Source organism: Rhinatrema bivittatum, chromosome 3 (assembly GCF_901001135.1).
Source record: "Rhinatrema bivittatum chromosome 3, aRhiBiv1.1, whole genome shotgun sequence".
Taxonomy (NCBI): Eukaryota; Metazoa; Chordata; class Amphibia; order Gymnophiona; family Rhinatrematidae; genus Rhinatrema; species Rhinatrema bivittatum.
The window spans coordinates 87,534,250-87,547,402 of record NC_042617.1 but is presented as its reverse complement, the minus strand read 5'-3'; the positions used below and the strand labels follow the sequence as shown (position 1 = coordinate 87,547,402).

General features: G+C 41.6%; 1 protein-coding gene across 2 annotated transcripts in view; it reads left to right on the top strand.

Annotated features, from left to right (window-relative positions):
• The window catches only part of PSME4 (proteasome activator subunit 4), a 389,258-nt gene that overhangs the window by 123,648 nt on the left and 252,457 nt on the right, over window positions 1-13,153 (top strand). For both annotated transcript variants that reach the window (XM_029593434.1, XM_029593433.1), the window contains 2 exons: window positions 165-430; window positions 11,973-12,159. In XM_029593434.1, the coding sequence (XP_029449294.1) occupies window positions 165-430; window positions 11,973-12,159 (453 nt within the window). The remainder of the gene's footprint in view (window positions 1-164; window positions 431-11,972; window positions 12,160-13,153) is intronic.

The window sequence follows — 13,153 nt, the reverse complement described above, 5'->3', positions numbered from 1 at the left end:
CACCATTAAATTATTTGAAATCTTGGGTTATAAACATCTTTTTGTAGTCTTCCATTTTCAAGATACAAAAAAAGCATTGCCTCACATCTTTACAATTTCCTCCTTTCTAGGCAACATGAATTACTTGTATTAACCCTCTTTTTACACTACTTATATTCCAACAGACAAAACTGATGAAACTACTGCAGAGGCTACCATGTAGCGTTGTTAGGAGGCTGCATCGAGAACGTTACAAGAAGATAACTTGGCAGACCCCAATTCCTGATAGTCATAAACTCACTGATCAGGATGTTACAGACTTTGTAAAAAGCATTATTCAGCCTGTTCTTTTGGCTATGTTCAGCAAAACTGGTAGTATGGAAGCAGCCCAAGCACTGCAGAATCTTGCACTGATGCGTCCTGAGATGGTAATTCCACCAGTACTTGAAAAGTAAGTTACAACCCAAAATTGTTACAGTCTGAAATTAACTATTTATTTTATTTAAAACATCTATTAATCCCTTCCTCTAATAAAGCTGGATGCCAGAAGCAATATCCAAAATTCAATTTAATATCACTGAAGTGATATATACAATTTAATAAATAAAATAGCAATAAAATCTAATCTCAATAAACAGCAGACATGTTTACACCTTAAAATCTAGGTCACAAAAACAGCAAATACACACCTATACAAATAAAATGAACAGAGACACATTAAGTACAATCCTTCGACTGCTTCAACAGCAAGACTGGTTGACCTCACTAGACCTCAAAGATGCTTATGCTTATAGCAAAATGAACAAGAAATACAGAAAATATTTAAGGTTCACTCTACCGGATCATCATTACCAATACAGAGTGTTATCCTTTGATCTAGCAGCAGCTCTAAGTGTCTTCACCAAATGTCTAGCAGTGGTAGTTGCCCATCTAAGGAAGCAAAATCTTCTAGTTTTTCCATACCTAGATGACTGGCTATTATCAAGGATATCTTACAAAAACTATAAAAGTTGTATATCAAGTTGTGAATACCCCGCAGAACCTTAAATTTCTAGTAAATTTCAGAAAATTCAACTTTATTCTGAATCAGCAGCTAGAAGAAATAGGAGCAAAACTGGACATGATAAAAAGGAAAGCCTACCTTCCTAACCAAAGAGCAAACAAAATACAGACCTTAGCAGTCTTTATTCAAAACCAGGTGGATTACAGCTCGAAAATACATGAAGACCTTAGGACTCTTGCCTTTGATAGTACATGTAACACCACTAGCATGGCTGAAAATGAGACATGCACAGTGGCACCTAAAGATCTACTGGGGTCAACAAGCCCAACCACTCAGTAGCAATATACCAATATCAAAAAAGTTATCTTCAATCAAATGGAGAACAAAGAGAAAAAATTTCATACAAGGGCAGAACATACACCTTTTACAGTTCCAAAAAATATTAACAGATGCCTTGAACCAAAGATGGGAAATGCACATGAATTCCATATGCGCACAAGGTATGTGGACAAAAGAAGAAGCATCCCTCTACATCAATATCCTGGAGTTGAGAGCAATCTACAGTGGCCTGTGAGTGTTCTAATCCTGCCTGCGAAACAGTATCATACAGATATGAATAGACAATCAGGTGGCAATGCTCTACATCAACAAATAAGGCATAAACAAATTCATTGCATCTCGTTGGTACTAATGCTTTGTTTATTTCAGGTTGTAAGACTGAAGCATCTTTTATTAAGTTAACAGTAGCAAATAAAAGCTTTGGATTAAACTTAACATAGTGTATTTTCTTGGCATAATATTCTTTTTTTTTTTTTTTTGTTCTATCACTTAATGCTCTATATTTGCCAAAGTGTGATCTATAAATCGTAATGTTTGAGGGGATGGTGCTTTTCCTCATATTCTTTCTTTTTTCCTAAGGATTTTATTTTAGTTCTCTTACTTCATTATTATAACAAGGAGCATTTTTTTCTGTTAATTAAAGTTTTGGTGATAATTGAACTAATCTCATCAGCGATTATCGGTCAAATGACTCCAAAGATCAATTGCAGTATGTATACTAACATATGCTAGGTTATTGAGTTCCTCAGACAGTCTCTTTTAAATCCTCTTTAGTCATTATTTACGATATGAGAGAGAACTTTTTCATTCCATGGCATTATTTGTTTTATTTGAATGGATAATGTACCATTAATTTTATGCTCAGACTGTGGAATTACTTTGAAATCTATTGTTTAGTACAATTAAATCTTAATATCAAATCTAAAATATGTCCTGCACGATGTGTAGATTCAGTTACAATTTGGTCCCATCATAATGCATTGATTAAATCACCATCAAGCCTCCTCCTCTACATCCTATGCTTGGTATATAAATGGTGGTATAACATCGTTGGTTAATGTGGTTTACTAAGATAGTGTCGTTTACTTTTAACCAAGTTTCAGTTATACAACATATTGTAGGATTATATTCATCTAACAGATCATTAATATCAGGAATCTTTTTAGCAATGGATTGTGCATTTACCAAAAGCAAAGAAACCATCATACATGATGTTAAAATATTATACTGATTCATCGTAATTGAAATTCACTTTCTAGGTCTTATTGTCATTTGTTTATGTACACCTGATAATAGTCCATATTTCCCCTGTCCAATGATTGTTTGTATTGAATTAGAGCCAAAAGTAGCCATACTCATGTCTCGATTGAGAAAGGTTAGGGACAAAATCCTTAGTAGAGTATTCACTGTTTGCAAAATCTGTCCAGAAAGAACTGAAAAAATATTTATGATCCTTTAGGCAACACGAAAGTGTGTACAAAGGGGCATGCCCCTTATGTGTGCTCCTTTGGCATGCAGCGCCTATGGTGTTGTGCTCACTGTTTTACTTGGTGCCCACAAGATGTTATCAGAGTGGGCAGGTAAGTGCAGTCCCACCGGGTTGGAGTGGCGGCTGTTCTGAGGAAATTGGAGCCAGAAGTGTTATCTTCTAGTTGAGCCTCTTGATGGCTCAACTAGAAGATAACAGGCAAGGTGTTGCAGTTAGTTATATTGTGGCATGTTAGATTGGGAAGCTTGTCATCTACATACAGTAAAAGATTCATTATCCAGCACTTTACCATATGGAGTAGTCTGTCAACTGGTATCTTGCCCAGGCAGCACTTTTGGTAGCGGCGGGGAGGGGGGAATGACAGTAGAGGGGGGAGGGGTTATAACAGAGAGCAGAGTAGCTTTTCTCTGCTGTCTCTACTCCAAACTCATCCCCTCTTGTTCCCCTGCAAAGGATAGGAAAGGAGGGGCTGGATTAGGGAGCAGAATAGTTCTTTTCTGCTCTGTGCTTTGTCAAGTATAATCTTACTCTTCTCCTCCTGTTCCCTTTACACTGCTGCTGGGAGGGGAGGGACTGGAGCAGAAAGCTCTCAGATAACATGTATTATTTATTTATTTTGATGAACCCATATAACCTAGTCTCCATGGATGCTGGATAATAGAACTTTTACTGTAGTATGCTTCTTGGGTTCCATTTATTAAAGGTTTTCCTAGCGTGTAGACAGATGGGCTCAGGACCAGTGGGTTTATGCTCCTCTGCCAGCAGATGGAAATGGAGCAAGCTGACATCACAGTATATATAACCCTGCAGTGACCCTAGCCTGCCAGTATTCTCCGTCTTCAGCAGATGTTGGACATGCATCTCCCTATGGGGATTGCTTCAAGCTTTTTGGAAGGTGAAATTCTATATTAAGGAAAAGAAAGCCCCGCTCTCTTGCGGTGATACCTAAAGCCCTCCCTCAGTTGAGAATTCCTGAGGTGATTTCTGTGGCCCCTTGGTCCGGTAGCGGGAATGAATGTCGTTACAGTGTACCGAGCATGGAGACCGGAGTAAGTCCTGAACCTCCTCTAACTGTCTCTGATTCAAAGGTAAAACTTCTCTTTTTTTTTTTTTTTTTTTTAACCTTACCTGAGCTCAGCACTTACTGTATGTGTACAGAGATGGTCTCCGGCTGCGGAGGATAGAGAGCATCTGCCATCACCACGCGCTTGGCCTCCTGCACCCACTGCCTTTTAGCTGAACTATCAGCTAAGTCCACGCCAGGAAACCCAGCTACCGTCTTCCTATTTGTGTTGCCTGTCATATTAGGGCTTCTCAGCCTGACCTGGCTTCTAACCTGTGTCAGTGCTGCTCAGATGCTCAGGGAGAGTTGTCGTCCTTGGATTTTGCTAAGCCTGGTTCCTCCCATTCTGATGGGACACCAGATCTTGGTTCTCCCTTGACTAGCTTCTCCGCAGGCGAGGGCAGTTCTGTGGGACCAGCTCCAGTTCCTTCTGGGCATGGTCTGGACCCGGATGCTTTTTCTTGGGTGGAATTTTTTCAGGGCTTGCAAGCTTTTCTTCAGGTGCAGTCCTCAGCTTCCCCCATGCCTGTCCAGTCGGACCCTCAGCTGGTGGCTTCTCCCTCTTCCAGTCCTATGCTTAAGTGCTGGAGCTCGCCTCGGCCGAGCTCCAGCACTTCCTCATCATCAGTGCCATCCAGGAATCCGGATGGCACTGATGATGAGGTTGATCCTGATTCCATGGAAGATGAGGAAATTCCTCCAGGGCTGGAACCGTATTAAACCATGTTGCAGTTCTTTCATAGAGTTGAACTGCCAGCTCTGATTTCTCAGACCTTGAAAGAGCTGGGTCTCCCTAGTTCGGTTGCCATGTTGGGGCTGAGGAAGAATCCCATTTTGGTTTCCTTACATAAAGCCTCTTGATTTTTTTTTCCTGTGATGGATGCCATTCAAGAATTGATTGATCTGGAATGAGATGCCCCAGAGGCAAATTTTAGAGGGGGTCATCCAATGGAAGGCCTGTACCCCCTGGGTCCATCTGTGAGAGAGCGTTGTGCTTTCCCAAAGTGGATGCACTGGTATGTGCTGTCTCTAAGAGGGTGACTATCCCCACTATCCCCATAGAGGGAGGAGCAGTCTTGAAGGATGTACATGATAGAAGGATTGAGGCTATTTTTAAGCAAGCCTTTGAAGCGGTGGCGATGACTTTACAGATTGTTTCCTGTTGTGCCCTTGTGGCACAATCTTTTCTGCTTCTCTCTCAGGAGGTTGATGAGTCTGGAGGGAATTCCAGAGTGGTTATGGAGCCTGCTGCCACCTTTTTAGCAGATGCAAGCTGTGATTTGGTCGTACCTTGGCCAGAGGAGTGGCTTCTGTGCTAGTGTTTGAGAGCGAGCTTGTTTATTTATTTATTTATTTGAAAACATTTCTATACCGTCTTTCAAAAGCAAAATAGCTCACCAAAACTGGCCAGTAAGTGGGGTGAGTCTCCAGTTCCTTGGTTGCCAGAAGGATAAGAACATAAGAAATTGCCATGCTTGGTCAGACCAAGGGTCCATCAAGCCCAGCATCCTGTTTCCAACAGAGGCCAAACCAGGCCACAAGAACCCGGCAATTACCCAAACACTAAGAAGATCCCATGTTACTGATGCAATTAATAGCAGTGGCTATTCCCTAACTAAACTTGATTAATAACCGTTAATGGACTTCTCCTCCAAGAACTTATCCAAATCTTTTTTGAACCCAGCTACACTAACTGTACTAACCACATCCTCTGGCAACAAATTCCAGAGCTTTATTGTGCGTTGAGTGAAAAAGAATTTTCTTTGATTAGTCTTAAATGTGCTACTTGCTAACTTCATGGAATGCCCCCTAGTCCTCCTATTATTCGAAGGTGTAAATATCCCCCTCAGTCGTCTCTTCTTCAAGTTGAACAGCCCTAATCTCTTCAGCCTTTCCTCCATAGGGGAAGTGTTCCATCCCCTTTATCATTTTGGTTGCCCTTCTCTGTACCTTCTCCATCACAACTATATCTTTTTTGAGATGCAGCGACCAGAATTGTACACAGTATTCAAGGTGTGGTCTCACCTTGGAGCGATATAGAGGCATTATGACATTTTCCGTTTTATTAACCATTCCCTTCTTAATAATTCCTAACATTCTGTTTGCTTTTTTGACTGCTGCAGCACACTGAGCCGACGATTTTAAAGTATTATCCACTATGATGTTGAGATCTTTTTCCTGGGTGGTAGCCCCTAATATGGAACCTAACATTGTGTAACTATGGCATGGGTTATTTTTCCCTATATGTAACACCTTGCACTTGTCCACATTAAATTTCATCTGCCATTTGGATGCCCAGTCTTCCAGTCTTGCAAGGTCCTCCTGTAATGTATCACAATCCGCTTGTGATTTAACTACTCTGAATAATTTTGTATCATCCACAAATTTGATAACATCACTCATCGTATTCCTTTCCAGATCATTTATATATATATATATATATATATATATATATATATATATTGAAAAGCACCGGTCCAAATACAGATCCCTGAGACACTCCACTGTTTACCTTTTTCCACTGAGAAAATTGACCATTTAATCCTACTCTGTTTCCTGTCTTTTAACCAGTTTGTAATCCACGAAAGGACATCGCCTCCTATCCCATTACTTTTTAGTTTTCTTAGAAGCCTCTCATGAGGGACTTTGTGAAATGCCTTCTGAAAATCCAAATACACTACATCTACCGGTTCACCTTTATCCATATGTTTATTAACCCCTTGAAAAAAAATGAAGCAGATTTGTTATGCAAGACTTCCCTTGGGTAAATCCATGTTGACTGTGTTCCATTAAACCATGTCTTTCTATTGGCTCTACGATTTTGTTCTTGAGAATAGTTTCCACTATTTTTCCCGGCACTGAAGTCAGGCTCACTGGTCCATAGTTACCCGAATCCCCCCTGGAGCCTTTTTTAAATATTGGGGTTACATTGACCACCCTCCAGTCTTCAGGTACAATGGAAGATTTTAATGATAGGTTCATGTGATGTCTGGCAACGCGACAACGGTGGCCTATATCAATCACCAGGGAGGATAAGAAGCAGTTACAGTGCCCCCTTTGGTATGAGGGATCTTCTCCAGGGTTCCTGGCGGTTTTGTCCCTACAGAGGGTCGACCTTTTAGCAGACTCAGCCTTTTGGTAGGTCTCAGTCCTTTCGTCCCTGACAGCCCAAGAGAGTAGCGGGCTCGGGTGGTGGACCTTCCCGAGCTTCCCAATGAAGGTTTGCCGGACCCACCTTCCGGAACAAGAGATAGGGGGATGTCTCTCTCTCTCCTATCGGAGGTGGGTCGAGATCACGTCAGACCAGTGGGTCCTGGAGGTGATATGAGAAGGATAAGCATTGGAATTTCGCAGTATTTTTTGGGATGTGTTCATGGTGTCCCCTTGCCACTCCCCGCAGAAGAAGCAGGCAGTGGAGTTTAAGCTACAAAGGCTTCTCAGGCTGAGGGTTGTGGTTCTGATGCCCATGGCTCAAAAATGTATAGGGGGATATTCCATTTATTTTGTTGTGCCCAAGAAGGAGGGCTCCTTTCATCCTGTCTTGGATCTCAAGAGGGCCAATCATCATTTGAAGGTAACTTATTTTCGCATGGAAACCTTACACTCTTTGATAATGGCGGTGCAGTCTGGGGAATTTCTGACCTCCTTGATCTATCAGAAGCTTACCTTCATATTCAATTGAAACACCAACACTTTCTGCGCTTTGCGTGTAAGGGTGCTATTATCAGTTTTCAGGCGCTGCTGTTTGGTCTAGCCACCGCTCCCAGAACATTTTCCAAGATTATAGTGGTAGTAGTGTCGGCCTTGTGAAAAGGGATCCTCGTGCACCCATATTTGGACAACTGGCTGATTCAAGCCAAGTCTGAGGAAAAGAGCCGCCTAGTGATGCACAAGGTGACCTCCTTATTACAAGAACTTGGTTGGGTGGTGAACCTGACCAAGAGCAATCTTCAGCCATCCCAGTATCTGGAGTATCTGGGGTAGGACAGAGTTTTCCTACTGGAAGTTTGGATCCAGAAATTGATATCTCGAGGGCGTCAGTTGGTGAACACTATATGCCCGATGGTGTGGTCCTAGCTACAGATGCTCGGCTACCCTGGAAGTAATGCTGTGGGCAAGGGCACATATACATCCTCTTCAGCACGCTCTACTGTCTCGTTGGAAGTCTCAGGACTATGAGGTTTGGCTCCACTTGCTGATAGAAATCTGCTCCCGCCTTCAGTGTTTGTTGCGGGAGGATCATCTGACAAAGGAAGTTCCCTTATCCTTTCTGACATGGTTGGTACTCACGACAGATGTGAGTCTCCATGGTTGGTGGGCTCATTGTCTGGAGTTAACGTCCCAAGGACATTGGAATGCCAAAGAGTCCCATTGGAATATCAATCACCTGGAAGCCTGGGAGGAACCAAGAGGCCAGTAAGTGTCGCAGGAAATAGACCAGCTTATGGAATGGGTGGAAGGTCATTTGCAGATGAACTCGGCCTCTCACATTGCAGTAAAAGACAACATAAGAGAGGACTTTCTCAGCAGGGGGAGTCTGGACCCAGGAGAGTGGGTATTGTCAGCCGAGGATTGTGGATCGCTGGGGCCTTCCATTCCTACCCCTGCTTGCGACTTCTTGCAATACGAAGGTTCCTAAATTCTACAGTCGCAGGAGAGATCCGTGGTCTCTGGGAATGGATGCTTTCGTACAGGTCTGGCCAGAAGACAGATTGCTTTATTTCTTTACTCTGTGGCCCTTGCTGGCAGGATAATTTGCAAGATCAAAGGCCAGAGAGGGCTAATACTCCTGGTGGCACCGGATTGGTCCAGGCGTCCAAGGTATACAGATTTGTGAAGACTCCTTGTGGAGACCCCCTTCATCTTCCACCACACACAGATCTGTTATAGCAGGGACCAGTTCTTCATGAAGATTCGACTCTGTTCAGTCTTACGGTTTGGCTCTTGAGAGGGTTCACACGTTAAAGTGTGGTTATTCCTCTGTGGTGATTGCCACCTTACTCTGTGCTCACAAGTTCTCCACGTCTTTGGCTTATGTGCGGGTTTGGAGAGTTTTTGAGGCCTCGAGTGAGGAGCGAGGTGTTTTTCCTCCTTTGTTTATCATTCTGGACTTTTTGCAGGATTGGTTGAATAAAGGATTGGCTCTTAATTCCTTGAAGGTGCAGGTTGCGGCTCTTGCCTGTTTCAGAGGTCCAGTGAATTGTATTTCCTTGTCGTCTCATCCTGATGTGGCCATTTTTTTGAAGGGAGTAAAGCATCTTAGGTCTCCCTTGAGGTTACAAGTTCCATTGTGGAATCTTAACTTGGTGCTGAATTTTTTGGCGGGCCCTACATTCCGACCGCTACCTAACCTTTCCTTGCGGTTATTGACCTTGAAGACTGTTCCTGGTGGCTGTCTTTTTCAGCACATTGAATTTCGGAACTGCAGGCCTTGTCTTGCTGGAAGCTGTTCCTTCAGGTGACTCCGGGGATGTTATAGCTCCATATTCTTCTATCCTTTTGCCCAGTGTAGTCTTGGACTTTAATTTGAATCAGTTCGTCTCCTTGCCATCCTTGGATAAGGTCAAGGATGCGTAGGAATATTGCCTCTTGCACTCCTTGGATATCAAGCGACTTGTGTGGTATCTTGAGGTTTCTGAACCTTTACGAAAGATGGATCGTGTGTTTGTTCTCCATGGTGGGAATAAGCAGGGTGCTCTGTTTTTGTGGGCTACCATAGCTCGTTGGATTAAGAAGGTAGTCACAGCTGTGTATTTGGATGCCAAAAAGCCGTTGCCTACTCAGGTTAGGGCTTATTTCACTAGGGCTCAGGCAGTTTCATTGGGTGGAGGTTGGTTTGTTGTCTCCTGTCGATATCTGCTGAGTTGCGACGTGGTCCTCCTTACACACTTTTTCTAGATTTTATTATCTGGATGTGCAGGCCTGGGAAGATGCAGCCTTTGCTCGTGCAGTGTTGACTGGACCCTGGGTAGCCTCCCACTGTGTTGGGGAGTAGCTTTGGTACATCCTATTGGTCCTGAGTCCATCTGTCTACACACAAAGAATTGATGAAATGGAGAAATTACTTACCTGATAATTACGTTTTTCTCAGTGAAGACAGATGGACTCAGCTTCCTGCCCTCTGCTGCCGCAATAGGCCTCCTGTGGGATTCTGGGTCCCAAGGGATTACTGGCATCGAGTCCCTAGCTTGGGGTACCTAGAACCTTACGTGAGTTCAGTGTTTATGGTTGGTTGAGTACAATTCTGTTTTTAATCACATTTTTAATCAAGGTTTTTGCTAGCCTGTCTACAGTTGCTTTTGAAGAGAATACTGGCAGTCTGGGGTCACTGCAGGGTTATACTGTGAAGTCAGCTTGCTCCATCTCCATCTGCTGGCAGGGGAGCATAAACCCACTGGTCCTGAGTTCATCTGTCTACACTAAAAAAAACCTAAATTTTCAGGTAAGTAATTTCTCCATTTTATCAATTCTTTGGATATGAGAAAATTTGTAGTAAATCAGACAGAAAACACTGAAGTAGTACAGTTGTAGATGATAAAAGTTTTAATGTTAAGAAGTGGAATGAAGTGGTAAGCGAGCAAGTTGTGCAAGATTGGGGGGAAAAAGCATTAGTTAAATATAAATTGCTGTAAGAGAGGAGGGTACCAGGCCCACCACATTTGAATGAATTTATTTAGATTTAACTCTCACCTTTTCTTTGGTAGCTCAAGGTGAATTAGAAGGAAGTAGGAAACCATGGACCAATTTGATACAGGGGCTAAAACTGAAGAGTTAGAGAGTAGAGACGCAGGTGTCATGGAGAGCACAGTACGTGAGAAAAATAAATTTAAAATAGATGTGAAATGAAGAAGGCAGCCCTTGTAAGTTAGATAAAAGTGGAGATGTGTGATCTAAGCATTTGAGAATTTAGGGAAGCTGAAGATTAGTTCAGCTAGGCACAATGAAGGGGGTAATGAGATTAGCTCATAACTAGATATCAACAACTTGGGCTTGGTATGTTCAGCTAAGTAGAGTGAGAGAAAGCGGTGGAATCCAGAAAAAGGAAAGATGAAAAACAGTAAGATTTGATAATAGAGAGAGAGCTAAGGGCATAACAAGATAACTGGTTGCAACCTTTCATTTTTTTCATTTTAAGTAAAAATGTAGAAATAAGGTTCAAAAACAATTTGTAGGTAATACCTTTTAGTGGACTAACTTAATACATCTGTGACAAGCTTTTGAGAATTATCCTGTCTTTATCAGGTCAGTGAGGAAACTATAGTTGCACTGGGTTTAAATAATACCCAATCATCTTAGCCTGGAATATGCAGGCAGACCTAAAATGTCTCTGTTCTATTTAAATCCAATATAACAGTACTGTTTCTTCACTGTCCTGATGAAGGAAGGATAGCTCTCAAAAGCTAGTTATAGATGTATTAAGTTAGTTCAATAAAAAGATATCAGCACCAATTTTTTTCCCCTTAATTCCACATATTTATTTATTTATTTATTTATTTATTTGGGTGTTTTTGTATACCGGGATATGTTGGGAACATCATCTCGGTTCACAGATAACTTAAAAATAGCAACAAGCTTTACAAAGAACAAGGAATAGAGTGAAGGTTAATAATAAAAGTAACAAAGAAATTCCAACAGGTAACACAACAGGTATTGTAACAAGCTATTTACAAAGTGTACATTAAAGTGAGGTCATCGTGACTGAATAGAATAGGTATCAGAATGAGTATTGCAGTGAACATATTGTTGCGAGTGAGTTAAGGAAGTTAACATGAATGTAACAGGCGGCACATGAAAATCAGGTTATTAAAGGTGGTAAAAGGGAGATTGTGCGGGGGGATTAGGTGAATGCCTGTTTAAAGAGCCAGGTCTTTAGGTTCTGTTTGAATCTTTTATGACAAGATTCTAGGCGAAGGTTCGGAGATGGCACATCCCCTGGTGGATTTAAGTTTGGACAGCTTTGGATTAATTAATTAATTAAGTGGATTAATATGATAATTTTTTGCTCAAGTAAAAATATGAAAGACTTATTAAAATTAAAAAAACAAAACTAAGATTGTCTTTTAGGATTAATGTTTTTATTATGTGTTAACATTTCTTAGAACGTATCCAGCTCAAGAAACTTTAACAGAACCTCACCAGCTTACTGCCACTTTAAGTTGTGTAATTGGAGTAGCTCGTAGTCTGGTATCAGGTGGCAGATGGTTTCCTGAAGGTCCTACACACATGCTACCTCTGCTAATGAGAGCATTGCCAGGTGTGGATCCAAACGATTTTAGTAAATGCATGGTGAGTATTTTAAAGTCTGTCTTAACTGACCAATGTCTAAAATTGAAGTTCTATATTTAGTTTATTTTGAAAACAAATAAGTATTATATAGATCATGGCATGAAAGAAATGTCAGTGTGTTTTGATAGCTCAAATTGTTTCTCAACTTAGGACTCAAATTCCCCTAAATGGTGTTTCTTCATACTAGGATGTTCCATGTCAGTGCTATAAAATTTGCCATTTAGAGAAATTCAAAAGTGGCAAAATAAACAATGGGCGATCCTGTACATTTGTGAGCGCTTTGGTTTTACTTTAAACCATGTTCTTTGAAGAAAATGAAAAAAAAAAGATACAGATCGATTCTTTCTGGTGTCGGGGTTGGAACCCGGAAAATACGACTTTTCCCAACTGGAGGACAATCTGGAGAAAGACATCCTCAATCTGAAACGGTTAGAAACTTGTTATTTTGGGGCCGGCTCAGTGGCGAGGCTGTGCACTGCCACACGGAAATCCCCAAAATGATCCCTGAGTTGAGTCTTCTGCTCCCTGGATTGGCTGAGCAGAAGACAACAAGGCAGCTTTCAGAGGCCCTAGGGGGTTGTTGGGGGAGAGGGAGTTGTGATATTTAGTGGCCAGATTCAGGGCTAATGATTTCAGGGTGTCAGAAGGAGCCTTGGTGCATGGCCCATCACCCAGGATTGTTGCTGCAATGACCCAACTAGGTATGTTGGGAGGGGGGAAGGGATAGTTAGATAGTTAAATTAAAATTAAATTAAATTGTATGTTAGCTGTTTGTAATTAACTTCCTGGGCCCCTGTTTGATGTAACCCCTGTTCTATGTAACATTTTTCCCAATTAGTCGTTTCGCTTTAACCGATTTGATATGTATTTTCACATGAATGTCGGTATAAAAAAGTTCAAAATAAATAAATATATTGTCTGTAATTAGGGTTCTCTTCATAATGGCAATTCGGTGACTTGCACACATGGGTAATGTGACTGTTGTGCTGAGTCA